Raw genomic sequence first — 24,440 nt, 5'->3', positions numbered from 1 at the left:
GTCATACTGCAATTCATTTGCATAGTGGCTAAAAACACCACTTGGTTTCCTGAACCTCTTCATCTGCACCCCAGTCGCTTCCCAGCTGTTTCTACTCTCCTCCCCACATCATTCATTCATTCATTCACTCATTTACTGCTTGCTTTGGTTACATGCGGAAAGGGTGAGCTCACCACAGTAATGCATCTCTCCAGGAGCAGCTTTCTCCTTCATCCAGGCAGCTGGGAAACAAGCACAAATGTCACAGGATGGTCCAGTGGTCTGGCCATTGCACTCTGATGGGCCCTGTTTCCCCACACCTGAGGATCTCAAGGAAAGCACTTGCTCATAGATTTGGAAGGAAGGAAAACCCCAGTTCCCTGCTGCGTGACAGGCCCATCCACCCTACATCATTTCCACTATTGATTGCCTAACAGAGAAATAATTGAACCGAAAGACTTGCTGTTCCATCAGGCTGAATGCTGGCACAATTTCAGTGAACGTGGCCATAAGCCAATGGTATGAAAAGTTCCATCGACATAAATTATTTCCCTTTCCCTGTAAAGGCAGCATTGGTTTGCAGGAATGAATTCCCAGACAGCAATAGGAGATTGCTAAGAGTAAAAAAAAAAAAGTTCTGCTTTTTAGCTGTAATATATATTTTTTCCAGCTCAGTCTCTAGATACCTGACTTCCAGATGTCCAGATGAGCATGCAGGACATCCCCACATGCTGGGGATCGCTGACGGAACTGCTCCTCAGACATGGCACATAGGTCTTTCCCACCCAGATCCTGGAATGATTTCCCAATCTGGGGGAGCCTGTATTGGTGTTCTGTCCACAAGATCCACTTCTGGACATTCCCTGGACTCCAATCTGCTGGGTCTATAAGGGAAACAAAGAGATACTGGGTATATTCCCCCCCAAAAAACCCCAACAGTTTGTATTGTCTTAAGTATAATTCATCTACAAAGAAAATGCACAAAGCATTCTAGATGACCAGCATTAGCAGAGGAGAACTTCCCCCACGTTCTGGTTTGTCCACAACTCTCAAAGGTATATGCGTGGGGAAACTCCCCATGCTTGAAATGAAATTTATTCCAGACCTAACACAATGCTAATGACATAGTAAGGAATTGAACGATGAGAATAAAATGTAAACACATTCTCCATGTCTCACACTGAAAGAATATGAAACAAAATTATCATTCTGCTTAAAAAAAAAAAAATCTACAAAAAGTCAAATTGCCTCATTTGCCAATGCATAGTGACAGAGAGTTCCTTCTCCCATGCCTTCTACTACAACTTTTGCTGTGTGGTTTTTTAAAATCTTCAGCCAATACCTCTGATGCCAGTGTGTGATCTCCAAGCTGCCATTTTTCATGGTATAGCATTTGTTTATATCACACAGAGACCCAGGCTACGTACACAGATGACTGTGCTTCTACTACCGGTTTGGGAAATTGCATACACGTGTTAGCCACAATCAATATCTATCCTGTTGCTTCTTACGAAACATTGCATTTTGATGCATTTTCTCCTAAACCGCCTTTGATTCAAACTGAGAAAAAGAACGACAGTTCAAGATACAGGTAGGTAGCCTTGTTGGTCTGCTGTAGTTGGAACAAAAAAAAAATTCCTTCTAGTAGCACCTTAGAGACCAACTAAGTTTGTTATTGGTATGAGCTTTCGTGTGCATGCACACTTCTTCAGATACACTGAAACAGAAGTCCTAGACAGTTCAAGAGCCACTGGGATGGTAGAAGTAAAAAAATAATCAGGACTGATAGTTGTAATGGTGTATTCATGTCATAATGTGTGCTACAAGCAGTGAAGTCTTTCCTTATAGCTCCAAGACAGCAGAAAACATAATCAAATAAGTCTTCTGCAAGTCACTCAGGAGTTCTATGTGGGTGAACAACAATGCTAATTCCAGGGCAAGTGGGGAAGGTAGCAAGACATTGGTGCCTAGAACAGCACACTCAGCAGATATGGGGCACAATATTCTGATAAACATTCTCACATCCATTCCCAGAGACTTCTCTGATCCTCCTCATATGGAGGGAGGGGACATCGACGAATCAAGGGAAAGGAAGGAATGCTGCTGCATAATAAGCTTGTGGCTTGATAAGGTCTCGAAGGGCTTATCCCAAATGGTTAATGAATACAAACCCCATCCTGCTTCATATTTTTCCAGTTGACAGCACCCATTTCAGGAGACACAAAACTGTTGGGCCAGCCCAGTATCTTTCCCCTTGGCCCCTGCCTTTTGAGTATGTAGAGCTTCACAATGTGAAACTCCATTCCCCTCTGCAGCTAACTGTAATCAGAAGCATGGGTTATTCCCTGTTCTTTCCCTTTTAAAAAAACAAACCACAGAGTCGAATGGGAAATGTGATACTGAATATTTTGCAGAATTTGGGGGGTTTGGGTGACAGAATATTTTAGATCACAAATTCTTAGTCTTTAGAATTTGACATCCGATGTCAAGGAGATAAAGAAGTGCACAACTTTTAGAAGACATGTGGAGGCAGTCCATTATTGGGAAGTTTTTAATGTTTGACGCTTTTTATGTGCTGGAAGCTGCCCAGAGTGGCTGAGGAACAATATCACATGAAGAATGCTTTCAGGCCCCCTTGTTACAGAGGTTGAAAGCAAGGAGGTAGGAAATCAGAGGCAGATTTAGGGAAGTGTGGCTGGTGCAACCGCAGGGGGCGCTGCAACTATGAAGTAAACCAGAAGGCAATAGGCAGGGGCAGGGCACCAGTGAAATTTGAGACCCCCCAAGGTCTGCCACTGAGGCAATACATTCTCATGCCAACGCCAATGCAGTTTTGACTCATGCCCATTGTGGCAACTCTATTCAATACCCACATTTCACCATAAGCATACATGGTATCTTTCACAGGCAACATAAGCAGTGGCCTGAGACTAGCATGGGACCCGCCAATGTTAGGCAAGCAATATTGACTTCTGCCTACGAATTTGCATCATTGCATAGAAATTAACTCAGCAGCCACACCATTGCCCTCTGCTGCATAAATATTTCCCCTCAGTGGGCTAATAGGCCTTCCTAGATAGGCCTCCCAAGCAGTAAAAGAAGAGGGTGCTCTAGGTACTCACCTGCAGCGATATTGAGAAGCTTGCAAGCCGTTTCAATGTCCTTGAGCACTTCACCCACCACCATACTCTGCACTTGCTCCAGGGAGTGTTCTTCCAGGTGAAGACTGGCTTGGTAGTCCATATCAGGGGTAAGGCTCAAACCTTGACTGTCAATGATAGGGCACTGCTCGGGTTCTTTAGGTACTTCTGCCCTGCTGCCTTGGCTGCTGGGCTGCTGGCTTTCGGCCAGACCCTTCGGAACCCAGTTGCTGTCGTCTGGGTAGAGCATATCAAAGTACTGCAAGCAGAAGGTGGGTAGGGTTTGCTCGGGTGTGGCAGGAGGGCTAGGACTGTCAAGGGACCTCCAACTCTGGCTGTCAGGGTCTTGGGCAACAGGCAGTTTGTCGAGACCAGAATACAGCAAAGGATCTTGAAGGGTGACCCGCCTGCGCGGCAGAGCAGTCAAACCTTGGTCAGCACTGCCCATCACTCTGCACAGGTTTGTCTCCAGATCTGTCATCAAAGAAAGGGAGAAGGAAGGAAAGGGGGGCAGAGAAACCCACACACCAGTTAGAAGGGATGGTTTGATAGTAATTTCTGCATTTCTGCCCAGTGATCAGGCACAATGGAGGAGAGCTAAGCCTGTTAACAGGAAAGAAACCACCAAAGAGTCACTCTGTGGCCAAAGAGACCTCTAGATGAAAATAGGTTAAATAGCTCTTCATGAGCCCAGGCAACTTCTCTTCTGGGTCATTTGGCAATAAGAGGGCAGGGGAAGGAATCCTGTCAGTAAGGGCAAAGGGATAATCAAATGCAGAAGAGAGAGTTGCCCATGATCAGGATCAGATAATATCTTTATGGTGAGCAACAGCAAATCTCTTTCTACTTTCCTGAGGGTGAGAAAGGAGGAGGGACCAAAACCTTTAACATGCCGAACCCATCAAAGGGAACTTGTCAACACACGACCAAAAAAATCACAGATGGGCTCAAACCACATTTAGTGCTGGAGTTTGAAAGTTCAGTCTGGTATTTTATTTTGTTTTTTGGTATGATAAACTTGCGTCTGTATTCCTGTTTGTCATCCTTAGTCTGCACGTTGCCTCTCAAAGGAGCACCTTGGTTGCAGAGCCAGCTTAATTCTATATATTCAATTCTACTCCAATGGTGAGGCTTCCTTACAATTTGCATGTTTGTTTGTTTGTTTCATAAATTTTATAGACTGCTTGATTATTAAGAAGAAAAAGCCCTCAAAGCAGTTTACAAAGGATAAAACAGTAAAATCAAGAAACAATTGCAATCCTACTTTAAAACATACAAAAAATTAAAGAACTGAAACAGATCAAAATTGTCTCAACTTTCTAAGAATCTCAATAGTTTATTCACTGGTGTGTGTGTTTAAAAGAGAAATCAGATGTGATCATGTAAAATGCTATTGACACAGGGGCTGGGGCATGCCCGTGTTACTCTGTGAACCTTTACATGTTTAGGGGTCAAAACAAAACGGTGGTGTCTATTTCACCCAGATGAAGGGAAACTCCTACTTATGTGAATATTTACACATCTTAAATTGCCCAGCAACTAGAACTGTGGCTAAACTAACATTTTAAAATGCCATTGGGGTATAATGCACAGCTGACAGCCCTGCAAGCAAAGGCTGGATGCTCACATGGTACAGAGACCAGCATCTCATACTGTCTTCTTCTGGCCAGGTATTCTTTCTGCAGTTTTAATGTCAGAATGAAATGGAAGGTCAGTGTGTCAGGGGAGGTCCTCAAACAGCTACTTTTGAACTATTGTTTTCAGAAAATTCTCCTATCTACCCCAGGTGAGATATCAGAATAAAGCCCATTTGGATTATTTGAGAATCATTATTTGTTTGCATTGCTATGCAGACAACAACTTGCTTGCTCCCTGTGATACAGTGGTACCTCGGGTTACATACGCTTCAGGTTACGAATTAAGTACTTAACCCGAGGTACCACTGTATGCTGCTTTTCCTTCTAAGATTAAAGGGCTCAGGTATGGACCACACACAGTCCAGTTCTCAGTAGCTTCTCTCCTATTCCCTTCATAAAGCATAGTGAGATATTGAAACATTCTGTTTTCCTTTTAAAAATCACTCCAGTCAGCCACACTCAAGCAGAAGTGTATATAAAAGAAGAGCACTTCTTTGTGGTGTTAAGTTCCTGGACACATGTGTGCATGCAGAGATAACATCAAGGCTGAGGGATATTTATGTGCAGGAGTTAATTGGACATCAGTGGAATATCCAAAATGTACACAAATGTAATAGAAAAGACACTGTAAAGGCAACACACCTTCATAAAAGATTGTGGCTGTTGAGTGTGAACTCACACATTTGCTCTAGTTTGTTGCAATGTCTTCTTGTACAGAACAAAAACTAGGGTCAAATCCACACAATGCATTTAAAGCACTCTTATACCATTTTAACAGTCAAGGCTTTCCCCCAAGGAATCCTGGGAACTGCAGTTTGCAAACGGTGCTGGTCTACCACAGGTCCCCTAACAACTCTCAGTGACTTCTTGGGAGGTTTGGCTTTTTGAAGACATTTTCCATCAAACTGGGAATAGGTGAGGTGATATGAATCGAATGCATCACGCCATCAGAGCTTTCCCACCAGATTTGATTGATTCTCCACTTGCTGTGAAAAGTAGATTTGATTTAAAAACAAAAACAAAACACCTGCTTGCTACAGAATATAATGTTTTGGTATCTTATCAAGTATCAGGCGGGTAAGTTGAACACATTCAGAAGGCCAGAGTGGATGCACATAGGAGAACCTAGAGTTTGACTTTGAACCTAAACACACCTACCTGAAACAGGTTATTTATTTCCAAATAAACATGCACTAAGTTCCAAGAATCAAGGTTTTGGGGAGACAGCAGAATGGGCACCCCCACAGCCTTAGACATAGCTTAACAATGCTTATGAAGGTGGGCACAGGCAAGTGTCATTGAAATATTAGAAGTGAAGATCTGACACTAGCTAAATGAACCAGAATCTTATATAAAGTGCATGGCAGCAGAGATAATGGAACCCAGATCTCCTAAATCTCAGTCACTGCAGTATCCACATTTGGCCTGGTACAATCTCCCTCAAAGAACTGTCCTATACACAAGTTCAGACAGGTGACATCTGATGGATTATTTATCCACAAACATTTCAGCCCTGAAATCATGATCTGAATGAACTTTCTTTTATTTTAATCTGAGCTTTAAAACATCACACCCATCCGTCTTTGGTACAGAGAGGCCTGGCCTCAACAGAGAAAGGGATGAGCCTTCTGAATTTCCATGGCAACCTTGGTAACTGTCACAAACCAAACAGAAAGCCTGGCTGTTCCCTGAGGCTTTAAAGGTGGGAGGGGAAAGAATCACTCTGAAATGAGAGTGTGGTTAAAAGGCTGCTGTTGAGGCTAGGATATCCAAATGTGTCTGGAGTCCATAGCTTACAAGGCCTCTTCTTTTTATTGGTATCGCCACACAACCCTCCCCATCCTCAAATTGTATTATACTCTCTGTCAAAGAACTCTAGAATTTTCATGTGGCATTTCAGAAATCATGACTCAGTGCTAGTAAGAAGCACAGCAATGACCAAACCCAATCATACAGCAATGACCCTAACAAAAGTAGCATACATTTATTTTATTTGTTTGTATTCAAGCCAATAATGTGTATACAGTGGTACCTCGGGTTACATACACTTCAGGTTACATACGCTTCAGGTTACAGACTCCACTAACCCAGAAATATTACCTCGGGTTAAGAACTTTGCTTCAGGATGAGAACAGAAATCATGCAGCGGCAGCTGGAGGCCCCATTAGCTAAAGTGCTTCAGGTTAAGAACAGTTTCAGGTTAAGAACAGACCTCCAGAACGAATTACGGTAAGTACTTAACCTGAGGTACCACTGTATTGCTTTTAATCCCTGTCATTTCTAGCAGCACACAGGATTGCTAAAAACGAGTAAAACATGAGTTCAAACTATTAAGCCACAAATTTTCAACCACCACATGCCAACCAGAAACTATTATCAATTTCATGTCAGCAAAATAAGGATGAATGGCTTTATCGTTATAGAGGTGGGAATATTGGTATGAGGAAGGGCACTGGTTCATTGCCTTCATGCCATGACTTATTTCGGTGTAGCATTTTGGGCCACCTTTCAGGTTCCTGGGAATCACAGCTCACATTTAAAAACAGCAGCAAAGGAATCTCTCGAGCTTGCTGTAGCCTTCTTTGAGCCAAATAAAGGTTCCCTTTGTGTAAGGGTTTTATTTGCAGAAGTGTTCTGTACAGTACGTTACTATCTTTGCTCACTTCAGTGTGCCAAAAAAATTCATTTCCGTACTGCTGTTTCTAGCAAGTTTCTGCCCAAGGGCTGGACCCATATTTGCTACCCAACATGAATGCTATATCGTAAATAAGATATAATTAAATGTCACCACTTGCTGCAAGCCAGAGACCCATTACTGGCCAATGAAAGACAAGAAGGCATCTTACAGTTTGATTTGTTCTTAAAGCAAACCAGGCATGCAGGTTCCTGCCACTTATCACACAGAGTGGTCCAACATCTCTAATTTACAGCTACAGATATTTCCTAATTATCTCTGGGAGGGATAATTAAATGAAATTAAAAACTCATGTGGATCTGCACAGCTACAGCTAAAGACAAGATATGTTACAGATTTAGAAAGTGGGGCACTGGGGAGGTAAAAGGGTTTTGCAGCGGTGACACAAACACATGAACTGTGGAGCTCTTTAAAAGAAAAATAATAAATAACCGCATGAGTTGCTGACCTCCTTTGATCACTATTAAATCCTATCTCTTACATGGCATGTTATAATTGGAAAATTATAATCATAGCTGAAATTAATACCCATAGTTAAAGAAAAGAAAAAAAAGATTTCAAGAAAACTTTAGCATTTGATCATTTTTTAAAAAACTGCAGCGTTGTTTGTACTAATCAAAGTACAATGTAAAAGGCTGACATTTCAAAAGCCGTATCTCTGTCATAGATCTGTGAAAGTTTGGCTCTTTTTGCAGAAAAAGCAAATAAAAGAACAACTTAACCTAAGCAAAGCAAGCACTCCGTTCCTTCCTTGCACAGGCAGTACAAGTTGGTTTCAACTCAGACTTGCTGGCACAGTGTAATTTCTAATGGGCAGGTAATTCAAACACAGCGCTGACAAATCAGGCACAGATGCTCAAGGGATTGTTCAACTCAAAGGCTTCCATTAAGACAGAAGACTGTGACCTTTGGAGAGCTCCCGGTGAAAATACAAACTGCTGATAATATATTTAGCCACATAGGAAGCTGCCTTCTACCATTTATACTACATTTAGCCCAGTATTACTACTCTGGTTGGTAGTAGCTCTTCAGGGTCTCAGGCAGTTCTTTCTTTCCCCATTACTTGCTAACTGAATGTTTTAACTAGACACACCAGGAATTGAACCTGGACCCATCTGCATGCAAACTGCATGCTCAGTTACCACCAACCTATATTCCACCCCAGCCATCAATATTTGAGAAGACATATTTGTGACTTCTAAAATTATGGAAAGTAATATTTCTACTGGCACCACTTCCAGCAACTATGATCCTGCAAACTTCATTAATGCACCCAAAATGTTTACTCTATTCTATTCTATTCTATTCTATTCTATTCTATTCTATTCTATTCATTATAGTTTTGATAAAGATCATGCTTGAAGATGCTTCTTCTAATTTCCCTGGATCTATATGGGATCACACGAGTTCTTGTGAGATTTGTTGGAGTCGATCTGAATCAGTGTTGGAAAACAACAATTGGGGTGAGGGGGAGAGAATTTGTGCCTGTACAGGAAATTCTAGAAGAGAGAGGAGTGTGCCTCTTTACGCAACATGCTCTCTTAAGTCCCAGAATGTCCTGGTTCTTGTTGGCAGTTTCACAGGCAGGAGAAGCCAACAGAGGACAGAAACAGGAGAAAGGGAAAAGCAGCAGCATAAATTTGGGACATTGAGATCCCAGGGACAGCAAGAGCCTGTGCTGCAGAACATGATATGTGAGCAAATGAGTTGGGCCTCTGGTTCCCAGAGCGCATGGAAAATCTGACACCAGATCTCAGTGGGGAGGGAACAGGATCTAAAGGGATCTGTCACTTGTGCAAAGCTAATATTCATAGATGTTGTCATGCCCCTGCCATGCAATAGGGACCTGCTTCAGATAACACTATGAGGGGAGATAGGTGGAGACTGGAATTGGTGTTTGAATGGTACAGAAGGACTTTTTGAAGTGCTGACCCTAACACTGGGGTTGTGGGATGCATCTTGGCTTGGCTTTGAACAGCAAAATGTATTGGGCTAATAGAACTACCATGCCTTGTTACAAATGCAAATCAAGAATTAATTAGTCCTCCAGTTTAATTCTAGATCAGCCTTCCCCAATCTCCAGATGTTTGATTGTAACTACCATTATCATAAGATACGCAGGCTGGAACTGATGGGAGTCCAGCAACATCTGAATGGCACCAGGTTGGGGAAAGCTACTGTAGATGATAGATAGATGATAGATAGATAGATGATAGATAGATAGATAGATAGATGATAGATAGATAGATAGATAGATAGATAGATAGATAGATACTGTAGATAGATGCTGAAATGCAACATAATGACTGGTAGCCCCTCCAAACTGGTGTTTTATTATAGGTTCAACATGTACTTGACAAAATAATAGTGCATTAGTGATGGATTTATTCTGCTATATTAGTTGTTCTGAGATGCTTCCCCAGTGTCAGCACTTTACTGCTGTTCAGAGGGGCCACCATCATAGACTCTATCACAGAACTCCTCCATCATAGACTCAGGTTGTATATATGTATCAATAAACCATAAATCATAAAGACACCACAGTCTCCACTGTGCCTCATTCCCAAAAGGAAACATGAACCCTGAGTAAGTGCCTGGAATCCCTGGAATCTTGCACCGCTCAGAGATTGGGATGGCATTTTGCATCTGTTTTCAAACTGTATTCTGGAGTCCATGGGGTTCATCAGAACTTGTTTGAGGTTCCTCAGGGAGAAGATTAGTAACAACCAAGTCCCACAAAAGAAAGGTTTGCCTATCACTACTGACCTGCTCTTGCCATGTGCAGCCCAGGAGAGTGTTGGGTATTTTTTAGGGCGCATCATCATTCACTGAAAACCATTTAGGCAAGGGACCATAGTTCAGTGATAGAGGATTTGCTTTTGCATGCAGGTTCTTCAGTTAAAAGACAACCTCAGTTAAAAGACAAGGAACAGGTTGTGTGGAAAACCTTTATCTGCAATCCTGGACATCTGCTGTCAGTCAGAACAGAAAATACTAGGCAAGAGGACAAATAGTCGGACCTGATAAAAGGCAGCTTCCTATGTACTCAAACAAAGGGAACATTCATTTACAAAACAGAGCAAGGCAGCTTGTGCTAAAAATGGTCTATAATATCACCAGTGTAAAACAGTGGCTGGATTCAGTCTTAGGTTTTGCCTCAACTTTCTATCCCGTGTTAACAACAACAGCAACATGTGGCATAGATAGGAAAAGAAAGTGAATATTTGCTGTCCCATGGACAGTAGGGAAAGGGACAGCAGCTCTTAAGAAGAGCCCTGCTAGATCAGGTCAAAGGCCAATCCAGTGCAGGATCCTGCTCTCACAGTGGCCAACCAGATGCCTCTGGGAAGCCCAAATGCAGGACTTGAGCACAGCAGCACTTTCTGCATATGCCCATAGGAAGGCCACATACCTGAGTGCAACAGCAACTTTCCCCACCTGTGATTCTCCCCACCTGGCATTCAGAAGCACACTGCCTCTGACAGCAGAGGGAGAACATAGCTATTGTGGTTAGTAGCCATTGATAGCTTTATCTACCATGAGTTTGTCAAATCCTCTTTTACAGCCTTCCAAGTTTGTGGCCATCACTTTGGGTCTTGCTTTATTGTTATTATGGTTGGTTCTTTGTGGTTTCCATTTTTTATTAGGTAAGTTGCAACAAATAAACATCCTCATCATCAGAAGACTAATAAGGGACTCAAGGGACTAAGTTCTCTCAAGTACATCACACTCCAATCATCTCGTCTTCTGCAAGCCAGTGGCGTAGCGTGGGGGGTGCCAAGGGTGCCGGCCGCACCGGGCGCAACATCGGGGGGGGTGCGAATCCAGAGGGAAGGGACAAGTTCCTTCCTCCGCCGGGCTCCCCGCAGCCACCGCCAGCCTTGCGCCCTAGCGCGCGCGCGCCCCCCGCTGCCGCTGCGGCTGCGCTCCACTCACTGCTCGCAGGAGGAGCAGCCGCTGCAGCAGCGCCGACGCCGCCACCGACGCCTGGCCGGCACGGGCAGCCTCCGCACCCCGACGCGCCGCCGGGCCTCGCCGCGCCCTGCGCTCCCCAAAAACCTCCGAGAGGAAGCCGGTGGGCGGGCAAGGCCCGGCTAAGCCTCTCGCCAGCGGGTTAAGGGGCTTTCGGTTTTAAAAGGATTAGCTTGGGAAGGGGCGGGGGGGCTGCTCGCCGGCAAGCGCCTGCTCCGCGTTTCCAAAGGCGCTCGCCATCCGAGGGAGACGGAGCGCTTGCAAGGAACGGGCTCCGTGGAGCAGGTTAGGAAGAGATCCCTTCCCTGGCAGGCCGCCGGCTTCGCCAGCTGTTTCCCATTCACGATCAGGAGGAACTTCAGGCTGCTTTCAGCTTCGGTAGAGGGAATCTAAGCAAGGGGATGGAGCCGGTGCCCTGAGGAAAGGCGGCAGCATTGGGTTTGTTTTTAGTTTAGAGAAAAGGCAAGCAAGAGGCAACAGGAAAGAAGCCTGCAAAACTAAGGCATGGCAAGGAGAGAGTGGACAGAGAGGAAAGTTTTTATCCCTCTCTCTGTACAATATAACTCGTGGGCATCCAGTGAAGCTGAACGTTGGACAGTGGCGTAGCGTGGGGGGTGCCAAGGGTGCCGGCCACACCGGGTGCAACATGGGGGGGGCGCGCTCGCACTCGGGTGCTAAAATCCACGGGTTAGGGGGCGCAAATTACATGCCTTGCCCCGGGTGCTGACAACCCACGCTACGCCACTGCTGCAAGCACTCCAGCTTGCCAGGCATAATGATACCTCCTCTCCTCCCCTGTGTGCTATTTTGGGGATCTTCCTGATCCCCTTCCCCCACAGCCATTTTCTGAGGTGTGGGGGCACACAGAGGGAGAAGAGCAGGGGAAGCCCCACTGCACAAGTGGAAGTCGTTGTGCAGGGCTTCCACAGATGGGACCGGTTAGGTGGGTCCTGCCTATATATCAGAGGCTGAACACAAGACTGAATAAAGTGTATTTAACCCAGGAAAGATATTCCTATAGAATTTACTCAGATGACATAGGTTTTCAAACAGACTGCATTCTGTGGGTTGATCTGTGGATAGATTATACAGGTTGCATAAGGCAAAATATGATATAGGTAGCGTCATATTTTACCACACATATTTGGAGCTGATGGACTGTTTGCCCCTTCAACCATGTAATTATTTTATCCTGCAAAGGCCATGGATCTTTTCCTGTTAAATACCATGAAGTCTGGCTCTCCACAGGTCAAGGACAATGCCAGCTGTTCAGAAAACTGCTTTTGGGGAGCAGGTGAGAATAATGCTTCTAATACTAGGAATCCCCAAAGAGTGCTTATGCCTCTAGGTTACCCAGAGAGATGTTGCCCAGCTCCAAACCTCTAGTTTATTTGCTCTGGATTAAATTAAGGCCCCGAGAAATCAGCCCTAAATCCAGCCCCCATGTGGCTTCCGACACAAAAGAGAATCTGGTAACAGCTTGCAAGGCCCTTTATTGGAAGCCTTCTGCCGAATTATGACGGTGGGGGGTTGCTTGGAAGTGGGATTAGATCATACTCCTGCCTAGACCACAAGCAAAGGAGATAATGAAGTAGTTAGCATGCCAGGCATTTTGATGGCTTGACGTCAGCAGAGCTGCAGCTGCCTGTTGGCCTCTCCCTGTCACCTGCATGCTCAGGCTCTCCATGTCCTGGTTGGGAAAACATGGGACCAACGCCACCACCTTCCCATCAGCATTTCACACACTGACACAGACAAGACGTTTACATTCTACATGTAAAAGTTACTAGGTTTTATGCTGGGTGTTGCAGAATTACTTTCCCAAGTGCACACCCCACTCTTGGTAGCACATCCCAATTGCCATCTAATCTTCAGGGCTTGTGCCTGGCTTCTTATGCCAGATGTAGTTTGTTTCTGCCATGTTCCACCTGCCTTAGCTATAAGTATCCTTCCCCAGGCAGCCTATTAAGTAACTAGGGTGGGGATGGATGGGGCTAGTGGAACAACAACATTTATATTTCAGACCACTGAAACCTTGTTTCTTGTCAGGTAGAAGGGATGAACCTCATTCTCTACAGCAGGGGTGGGGTGCCCTATGCCCAGGGTTCAAATGCACCCCCTCCAGACTTCTCAAGCTGACCCATGGGTCTCTCCTCAGGCCACACTCTTCACTGGGCCTGCTTCACACCTTCCTTGTATGCTTTCGTCTGGCTGGAATGGGCCCTTGAACTCTGATAATTATTCTCCAGTGATAATGTGGCCCTTGGCCTGTAAAAGTCCCCCCTCCCAACCCTGCTCTAAAGCAGTCTTCACCAACCTGCTGCTTTCCATATGTTGCTGGACCACAACTGCCATCAGCCCCAGCCAGCACACTGATGGGAGTTGCAGTCCAACCATGTCCGGAAGGCACCAGGTTGCTTTAAAGTAATGGTAGCCAACTTACGACACCTGTGAATATCACAAGTAGCTGGTAGCTTATGGCATCCCTGGATAGTAGGGCCTGCTGGCTTGGTTGCAGCACAGAGCTGGAACTGCACTCCCGTCTGTTCTACCCACACTTCCTTGCTTCATGGTTGTGCTCCACAGCTTGCCAGACCAGAGGCAACACACACCAAGATCCCAAAGAGGCACCATCAAACATTTCAGACTTGACTTCTAGGAACCTGCAGGCCATGACTGATGTTGTGGGCTACAACTCCCATGGGCCACATCTAGCACTGCTGGTGGGCACAGGTTGACGAAGGCTGCCTTAGACTGTGAAAGCAAAAGGCCTGAGTGATCTTCTGACAAAACGTGCTGTACTTTAAGGGTGGGGACCTTTGTTTGGCTTTCTCTGGCTTTGGCACAGAGGCTGCCTGCTGCCTTTATGTTTATGGGATAGGTGGGGAACTGTTTACATGGAGAAGCTGCTCTAAAAAAGAAGTGGATTCACTGCAACAGCAAGCCAGGGAAATAGCAACTGTCCAAAGAAAGGAAAGGAAAGCTAGATTTTTCTCTCACAACCCTCTTCCCATCCCTTAATTAAAACATCAAATCCACAGCTTTGGACCAGTTACAAAGTTCTTCCTTTTTATGATTCTGACTAGGACTCTGAGCTCCTTGCTTCAGTAGGCACATTATATACATCCACACTGCAATTTCACCCTCTTTTTTCCACCAGTGAACCTCTTCTAGTGATTAAAAAACATCACTCTCCTTAATTTTGTCCCCAAAGCTCATTAAATGTTCAGTGATTGGTCTCTGCTTCATATTTCTATTATTTCTCTTCTCAAACATTTTCCCTCTATCACCTTACTTTTCTACACACTTGAGCCCATGATTCCTACATCATTATAATTCATTTCAAATATTTCAGAAGGACCCAATGGGCTTTGAATCTGCAGCTCCATGCTACAGGTAGCCACTGGAGTTTTATTTCTTCTCGGTGCTCTTATTAATTTGTCAAAGGCAGAGACAGTCTAATTGCTTGGGGCTTAAGCAAACAGCAGTTAATCATAACAGGTCATTAACAGGGGTGGGGGTGTTTCCCCCTTAGTTCCTCATTGTCAGCCCCAGCACCTTGGAGAGAGCCTGAGACTAAAGCTAAACCCTTTAACATGTTGATTAACAATTTTGGGGTTTTGGCCCAAATTTTGTATATCAAATTATCTCAAAGGAAAGAAAACGATGGCTTAACTTGCGCCAAAATTACCTGGCTTAATGCAATCTTGGAGTGGCCGGGCTCTGCTTGACAGACTGCCAATGTCCATTTTGCAATGGAGTTTGGTACTGACATGGGGTTTGCAGAATTCAACACCCCTGAGAATCGCAACTTTGATTTCAAAACGAGACACATTTGTAGTCCGTATGACTTGTAAAGCTAGAGTCAGTGCCTGAATGGGAGACTGGCCAGGAACCACATGTACACTGCCTTCCGTGATGGAATAAAGGCAGGATATAAATGCACCAAATAAATATTGTGTCAATAAAAACAGCAGCTTTGAGGTAGAAGGTTGTAGCACAGGAATAATGGGCTACCCCTCTTCTCTGAGAAGTTTGGTCCCAATCCTGGTGGCCTCTTTTGCAACACCTATTTCACAAGTCAAAAACAACCACACAACAGTCACATTATTTGCATAACTTGCAGTTTGGCCCTCAGGCATCTGGCAAGGCAGAGCCACACCTTAAGACATGCGACAGATTTGAAATGGCACAGGGCGTGAGTCAGGTCAGAATCAACAAAACTTGAAGGCTCAAGGGTGGGCTGTCTTAATCTATTGCTAAATGTGGACTATTGCACCCATATACCTCCCCATCCCATAGGGCATGTCATTTTAGGGGATGAAACTTAATTTTTGCAAATTTCTTCAGTCAGGGGTTTTAAAAATATGTTTTTCAGTGTGAGGAATTCAAATACGCTATTATTTTTGTTATTTAGCTTGGTAAGTCCACGTTTGACGAAGAAGCACATGAACTGCTTTCGGAAAACCAAATAATTTTAATTTTACCTTCTGAAAAGGTTGGTTAATGTCACCACTCAGACTTCCATATTCTCTTCAAGGGCAGCCCCAGATCAAGCACTAGACCATTATAAAGGTTGGAAGGCATAGATAAGTGCACCATAGCCTCTCCTCACCCAAAAGGGCTCAGCAGAGGTTGTTGGTAATATGGAGCCCTGGCTACCAGCACTACCTGCTTATGTGGAAGAAAGGAAGGTCTAAAAATACTATGGTTCTGGACTTGTTCTGAAAGGTAAATAACCACCCCACCTACCACAGGTCACAAAGACCCTCCTGGAGCCCTGGGATTCCCCTTCAGCAGTCTATGCATCTCCTTCTGAATTCTGTTTGTCTGGCGTCTAAATCTATCTTACTTTCAGTAACCATTCACATTTAGGTCTGGACAACATTTTCTAATGTCATCATGGAACCCAGCTTTGGCTAACTGTTCTTTTTTGCTGCTGACCTCAACAGAGCTTGGTTCACCTATGCTGAGAGCAGAGAATAAAGCCTGCTCTAGACGATAATCCTACTAATTAAACTTAATTCTGCAGGCAAATAGGTTGGTTTAGGATGAATTCCACAGCAGAGCTCTTAGTAAACATATGCAAATTGATAGCACTCTTTATAGCAGAGGAGAGAGAAGCTCAGATAGCATATATGAGTGCTACATCTGTATTTTCAGTCTTTTGGTGACACAAAACCTGGTAATGTTGCCTGGATTTTCTTACCTTAATTTAAACTAAAGCTGGGCACTGTTCCACCCACTTGTCATCTGTCACACTTTAGGTTCTGCTTTCAGTCATGTCGAACTTGCTGCTGCTCATTTTATTTAATACTGCTTTGTTGTTGTTTCATTTGCTTTTATTGTATTTTATTTTTTTCTTCTATTTCTGTAAGCAGTCTAGAGAACACTGCTTTAGGTGGCATACTGACTCTGTAAATAAAATTAATCCAGACTGCAAGCCTGTGTGTGGTTTTTACAATGTGAGAGAAACAGAGAAGTGGGACTAGCCCGGAAAAGGATCATATGTCTATTTTTATTTTATTTTTAAAATTAAGACTCTGCCCTGCAGCTGTGCTTCCAGGGCAGCTCATTCAAAAATAAAGACAGAATAAGAAAGCAAATGCAAATTCAAAAATATAAATGAAAGTCGCAGCAAGAGCTAAAAGCTATTCAAACTTTAAAATATCCAAACACCTCTTTATCCTGGGAATGGACACCTAAGCATGGATAGTTTTAGGAGTATAAGTTGTTTTAACGTTGTATTTAATTGTTGTAGCCCACCCTGGGATCTTAAAAATGTGACTCTGGAATCAAGAATTTGATTCTGACATTATGCACAGCTAGGAAAGAGAAAGTCAATGTGTTGGCACCCTCCAGATGTTGTTGGACTACAATTCCCATCAGCCCCAGCTACCATAGTCTGTGACTAGAGATGATGGGAGTTGTAGTGCGTGACATCTGGAAGGTACCACATTGCCTGCCACTGATGTTCACCAATCCAAATATGGAGTTGAGATTACAGTCTAGACCTTTCCTATGGTTTCCAGTGGTGGTGGTTCTTCACACAGATTACAGAACTCTGAGGGCTTCTTCATACGTGATAATTTTTCCCTACAAAGAGATAATTTCATTTTAAGGGGGGAATATACAATCATGTATATGTGTACCTCTGTATGCAGCACACACCAGTTCTCAAATTCAATTGCATTCAGGTATACAACATATCTAGATCAATAGACAGATCAAGATAGCAGCCCTGTCAATCATCAACTTGGCAAAACTCTTAGTTCAATATTTTATTACATTTCCTTCCCCAGAGTGTTTTGTCAGCTGCTTCCAGCAGTATACAGATTCTACCTTCCACCAGGCCTAATATCTTAATACCTACCCATTGATCAGAACATCAGAGTGTAGCAGTTCCCACTGCCTGTGCTTGGAATTAGTATTGTCAAGAATGCCTGCTAACTCACTCTAATATGATGAAAGGAGCTTACAGATTTGGTCCCTGGGCATCTTCCAACACTTATGGCATTAGGTACTACACAACAGGGAAAACAAACCAAGTAGAAGAACCACCTGGGTTCCAAGCACTTGGAGACAAAAGTTATCAAAGTTCAGCAGGTTGGGTGCAGAATAACTAAAGCCCTGTTTGCTTTGCCTGCCAGCCAGCTGGTGGGGAGGAGAAGTCAATTAGATGCCTTTTATTGGCTTATCAAATTGGTCATGAAAATTCCTTTGCTACTTTAGAGCCAAGTGAAGTTAAGAAACTGGGAAATGGAGATAGCCAGCCAAGGCTGTCAAAATCCCTGGTTATCATCTCTGGAAAGTCCATATTTCTGCAAGGACATTTTAATGGGACTAGATTTCCAGAGCGAGTGTTTGGGATTGCCAGGATGGTGTGGGTTGCCCTTAACTCGGCAGTCAATTTAAAAGACTCATGCTTACCCTCTTAGGAATGGGTTCAGCTCAGGCTCAGAATCAAAAGGGAGAACATTGTTTTGGTTGTCAGGTGGTTTCAAATGCAAAGCTTCCCCAAATAAAATTGCTACTATTTATTTACTTCATGTCAATGGCGTGTAAAGATTTAGGAACACACAGATATTTTTGTATCTCATTATATTCCCACTGTTTTATAAAGTTCAATATTTTCTAGGCCAATATTATTCAGTGCTGAGATGTGAGTAGAACAGTTCATAATTTCCCCTTCAATTCTGATAATTTTCCACCATGTGCACTTTTAAGGGTTTGAAAACTTCAACTCACAACCCAGATGTTGCACTGCAAGGAAGCTTGTCACTGTGAATGGCACCCACCAGCCCAGCACAGATCAGAATTTCTCATAATTTTGTCTGACACCATGCAGAGAGGATGCTTAATTCAATCGGCCCCACCCACCCCAATATTTCAAGAGCAGAGCCACAGGTGCCCTTGAGAACTGTCCCTGGTTCTGATCCACACCTTTTCAGAGAAAGCTCAGTGAGTTCTGTTTGTAACCTGGGGGTCTAGGTCTGCTGCCTGACGGAATAGCACTCCTCCATGGATCACATAGAAAGCCATCCACAACTGACTTGCTTCTCCAGATGGCAAGGCAACCTATACTTCACAGCAGTCATTTATCTACCATGCAAGTGGACTTGTTTTGTTGGCCTAGCACAAGAGTGGTTAACCCATGGCCCTCCAGATGTTGCTGAACTACAACTCCCATCAGCCATAGCCAACATGACCAATGGTCAGGGACAATGGGAGGTTAACCACCCTTGGCCTAGTGTCCTGAAAGAACTTTCAAGAATGAATTCTATAAGCTTGTGGAAGTTCAGCAATGGAGAGAATCCCTCCCAGTAATAATATATACTGCACTACTTTCCCTCAACATTCACCTTTTAAAGATAGGTGGCAGTATTGCCCCCATTTTGCAGGTGAGAAACAGAGAAGATAGAGGCTGGAGCACCTTGGATTCTGAATTCTTATTCATACTTCACCAAAGAATCAAATGGTTGTGTTTGTTTTTAAAAAATCCAGATTTAATGTCTCTTCAGCTCCGTAAACTAATGGATGGATCACCACAGCGCTGCCACAGAAGATGTTGATCATTGTGCACAGCGTCCTACCTGTGCAAACTGCAGTTGCTACATGTTTGCCACATTCATTTTGACAGCAACAGACAGCTGCTTACCCTGATATTGATTCTAGTACCAATGCAGCATGAACTACACTAAACCATATTGCAATGTCTCACTGTACTATACCGTATTGCAGTTTATCAGTGGTCTATATTGCACATTATACTTCATGCTCAAAATTACATAAGAACACCTGGATAGCAAATGGTGCTGTATAGTGCTAATATAAGGAAGAACCACATTGTATTGATACAAATTCCAACTTTGTCTCCCAATAACTCTGAATGGGGTAACACACAAGATTATTCACTGACCCAGTTGTGTCCTCTCTTACTCACAGTTATGTTCCCTCTAAAAGGAGCTTTTAATATGCAGAATGCTTCTGTCAGACTTCTCTTTGCTAATATGCTTTATTGAGGAGTTCTTATTAAAATGCCCACTTTACAGATGAACAACGTGGTTGAGAAAAACTACTCAATGTAACCGTGGCTGATCATGGATTTAAGCTCTGATCTCCAAAATCCCCCACCAATGAGAAAAAGTGAGAAATGCTCTGGTGCCACAAAAGCTTTTACTGGCAGTGAGTCAAATTTATTCTCAACATAAAGCCTACAAAGTAAATGGAGTTCTTACCTGGAAAGAAGTAAACATCTTTTTCTATTGTTAATAAATCAAAGAGTGATGTTGCAGTCAAAAGTTTCTGGGAGCACCCTTTCATATATTCTCACCTTTATCTCTCCCCAGCACTTCATCCTTAATCCTCAGTTCATCAACCACTCTCCCTCCAAAGAAATTCCCTAAATTAGCCATTTTCAACAAATTGTCACTAGGTGTTAAAAGGAAAGATCAGATTGTCAGTTCTTCCATCCACATTTAGATCGGACAGAAGCATAAGTGGAAAACCAATATCCATGCAACTGTTTACCTGGAGACACTGCAGAGATGCATGGGTAATGGCGCCCCCTATTCTGAGCTGGCTTTGATGTTCCTATTCCTTTGCGAACAGGTCTTCATGTCCCAGGGTCAGACTGCCCTCTCTCCACCTGCAACTCTATTGATTCCCACTGCTCAGATGGGAACAGCGCAGGGAGTGGTCTGGCTACCAGCAGAACTCAAACCTGAGCATGTCCCAGCTGAGCAGCAGAGCTTGATGTTCCCCTCAAAATGGTGAGAAGCCCCTGCTTATAAATCCCTCTTCCCTCTCCTGGGAAGTTGCTTGCCCAGCAAGGAATCCTGCATCTTTGAGAAATAGTTGTGAAGGGATTTGGCAGGTGAGGTGTCATTTGTGTTTCACTAACCAAGCATAACCACAAAGGGGGGGGGGACATACCAACATAATGTCAATTTGCCTTTGGCCCTGGGGCAGGGGAACTGAGGGGAGCAACTTGAAGAGGCTACTGGTTTGCGGTGAGGGGAATAAGAATGAAAGATGCAGAATGGCCTTCTGTAGCTATGTCTCAGCCACCAAACATCACCAAATTAGTTTTAAGTCACGGCTGCTGAATTCTGTTTCACATGTACCTAAAACTACTTCAGTGAATCATTAGACCTGTTAATAGGTTGAGGAGTGTGTGGGGTGTTAGGGGGGGGAGTAGTACATTGTGCTCCTTCTGGGTTGGTTAGTCCACCTTTGGTCCCCACTCTGCACTCAGCCCTCACCTGTGGCTCCTAGGTGCTGTCAGCAGCCACACTCCAGGAACGGCTTTGACTGCTCAACTAAACCTGGTGAGGGTAACAGATGGTTCTTAACCCCTCAGTGAGTTAGGGACTTCCCCTGCATGCGAAGACAAGCTCCAGCAGATTGAATGGACGAGACCAGTTGTGGGGCCAAGAAGGCAGTTTCTTGCATATGCTGTAGAGGGAAGTGAGGGGCAGATGGGGCTCGTCAACTTGGGAAAGTAGCCCATCTAGGAGAAGGAAAACTCTGATCCTAAACATTTGCTGCCTTGCAAGACATCTTTGAGAGATAACCCTACACAAATCCAGAGTGGAGTTCCTAAGACGGTTGGATGGCCCCTTCCAGCAACTCCTGCAGGCAAGCTGGTGCCAAACGTATTGCTCTGCTTTCCTTTGGACCACATTAGTGGGGCCAAGAGGGGGTTCTTTTTGTCTGGGCAGCCCAAGATCTCCATACACACTGCCCTGGTTTGTGCCCCAGGAAGGTCACTTCAGTGGTTTGACTTCACCGCCCCCCCCCGTACACTCCACTATCTCTCGAGACAGACGGATGCCAGCAACCAGTCATCATAGTTACATGCCAGTTATTTATAAGATCTATGCTACACTACACTACACTGCTTTGCTTTAGATGCAGCACATTTGACCCTCCCAAGCCACAGAGCTCCTACCGTGAACCCCAGTAATCTACACAGTGCACTATAGAAATGCTGAAGTCAGTGCACCTAGCACAGCAGAAAATGGCAGAAAAATCTCTTGCGCAACAATTTTTTCCTTCCCTCCGCAGCCATCACCCCCAGCACTGGTATGGCTTCTGATACTTCTAGTTTTGAGTTCATTCACCGAGCCAGAAATGCAGTAAGTTGCCAGGTAGACAAGCACAGCAAGAGAGTCCACACGCAAACATGTGGCGCTTGATGGCGTTAACGTCAAGCAATGATTTTATGTGTAGAATGGCTGTTGCAGATCAAATACAGGAATGACTAACCTTGGGGAACATTTTCAAAGGCATAGTTATGTTGCATCAGCAAAACAGTAGTTGCAGGACAACTTATGTATTTTCTCAGGTTGCTGAAAATCCCTTAGATTGCAAGGAAGGGGGAAATTGTAAACATTCAGCCAACTGGCATCTGGTGACAAAGAATGGACTGTTCATGTAAAGGGAAGCCAAAAGGAAAATCTTAAAAATCATCGCTCGCTTAGAACAAGACATACATATACATTACTTCAGACAGAGATATAGCATTGGGTTTTTGAAAGAGTGGAGAGGCTTGCTTCTGACATGTATCAGTTAAAAATATTCACACTTACCCTTTAGGTTAGCAGAGAAGTGGCAGCTATCAGTGGCAGCATCGATCCAGTAAAGTTGTAAGGAAAATGCTCTTGTCAATCTGAAATGCCCCCACTGGGCATGGAGGACTCAGAGAAAAGAGGATGGGGACTTGGTTAAGGCAACCAAGAAGCTGAGGTTGATGTTTCTTCTTGCATCAGAATCAAATGACTATTTGCAACAGGGCCATGTACTTAAAGACACATCAAACTTCCTGGGGTGGAAGAGACCACCAAAAGCATCTGCCACAGGTTGTGGAATGCATACAGGCCACCAGACTGTTCAGAGCAGCTCAGTGGCAGGGGCTGAATATGTAAAGAAATGCATTCAGATAACAGGCACCTAACTCTGGTTATGTACCAGGGATAGCCCTGCAGCTGAACTGAACACTAGGAATGCAATGTGTTCAGGAAAAAGCTTCCTTTGCCCATTATATCTAATTCCTTCCTTATTTACCTGAACAAACAAGTTGTGTGCTTACCTCAGTTGGAGGTGTTTAAATATCCCAGCCTACAGTTAACCCTTGAATATGTGAAAATCCCACATACAAGTCAAACAAACAAATCCTCTTACCCCAGCAATTTGCCCTCTCTGCCTCTATCTTTAAATCATTCAGAACTCCAGCTGGACCAACAACCCTTTGTGCCTAACGCATCCAGAAAGAGAGAGCTCACTACACTGCCTGTAGGCTAGCTTTGAAATCTCCTCATGTATATATATGCACTACAAGGCAAACTCAATGGCATGTCATAAGAACATAAGAAGGGCCTGCCCGATCAGGCCAGTAGCCCATCTAGTCCAGCATACACATGCCTGTGGGAAACCTGCAGGCAGGAGCTGAGCACAAGAGCGTTTTCCCCTCCTGTAGTTTTCAGCAACTGGAATTCAGACGCGTTAGTGCCTCAACCATGGAGGCAGAGCATAGCCACCATGTCAGCAGGAGCCTATACTACAGAAACTAGGAGGCAGGTTATGATGATGCACAGCAACCTAAGACAAAGCTGGTGGTTCAGGCCAATGGCCCATCTAGTCCAGCATCCTGTTCTCACAGAAGAATGCCTGTGGGAAACCTGCAATAGGAGCTGGCATCCAAAATGGTGGAGGGCACCAGGTTGGCAAAGGCTATTGGCATAGCTGTCAACTTTTCCCTTTTCTTGCGAGGAATCCTATTTGGAATAAGGGAATTTCCCTTAAAAAAAAGGAAACATTGACAGCTATGGCTATTGGGCAAGTTCAACTATAGTACAAAATCCCTCAAGCTGTAAAAGGGATGCAGTTGTTTGACCTGTGTGTGGATATATATGAACACTATCAAAACTAAAAGGAAACAAAGCAACAAATTTCTACATATAACTTTGTGCATGAAGGCTAGGGGCAAATATGGACATCAGTGTAAATAAGGGATGAACAACACTGTAATCCCCCTGTATATACATGCACACATAATCATATATTTTGCAATTATTATACATGCATAGTTCTACTCTCCTTAGATGAACTTTTTTGGGGGTATCAAGATTAATATCCTGTCTTCTTCCCAAAGCCTTAGGGTAGCTAACAACATCAGTAAAAGTGGGGAGGAGAAACAATAACTAAAAATAGCAGGGAACAAAACATCTGTTTTCAGAGGAACAGTGCAGACTCTGTCAAGCACCTGCCAGATAATGAAGAAACAAAAACAACAACAATGGGAGCGTCTGGTCAGCTTAACTGAGAAGGGAGTTCCCTTGTTGGGCACCACTACAGAAAAGGCCTTGTAGCCTCAGACAGAGGCAGCAGCTCTAGTATATATATATTTGTACACATTAGTTGGCTGGAGAACAGCATTGCAAAATTCAGAAACACAAACTGCCTGAGTATTCGTTCACATACTGTTTCGGATAGAGTGGATCTTGTAGGTTCAGT

At 44.0% G+C, this 24,440-nt stretch overlaps 1 protein-coding gene across 3 annotated transcripts in view; it reads right to left on the bottom strand.

The window, feature by feature from the left end:
- The window catches only part of SPDEF (SAM pointed domain containing ETS transcription factor), a 28,974-nt gene extending 6,000 nt beyond the window's left edge, over positions 1–22,974 (bottom strand). The window contains exons 1-4 of one of the 3 annotated variants that reach the window (XM_081010130.1): positions 22,517–22,974; positions 3,102–3,593; positions 666–863; positions 174–221 (exon numbers count right to left, since the gene is read on the bottom strand). In XM_081010130.1, the coding sequence (XP_080866256.1) occupies positions 174–221; positions 666–863; positions 3,102–3,567 (712 nt within the window). In that variant the 5' untranslated portion in view covers positions 3,568–3,593; positions 22,517–22,974. Of the gene's footprint in view, positions 1–173; positions 222–665; positions 864–3,101; positions 3,594–20,256; positions 20,347–20,453; positions 20,493–22,516 lie in introns of those variants that run through there. The other 2 variants (XM_081010131.1, XM_081010129.1) reach the window with 2 other exon arrangements.
- Positions 22,975–24,440: the final 1,466 nt, after the last annotated feature.

Source organism: Podarcis pityusensis (assembly GCF_964106645.2).
Source record: "Podarcis pityusensis genome assembly, chromosome: 6".
NCBI classification, from domain to species: domain Eukaryota; kingdom Metazoa; phylum Chordata; class Lepidosauria; order Squamata; family Lacertidae; genus Podarcis; species Podarcis pityusensis.
The sequence above is the reverse complement of the archived record's forward strand: the minus strand, read 5'-3'. Positions and strand labels throughout refer to the sequence as shown.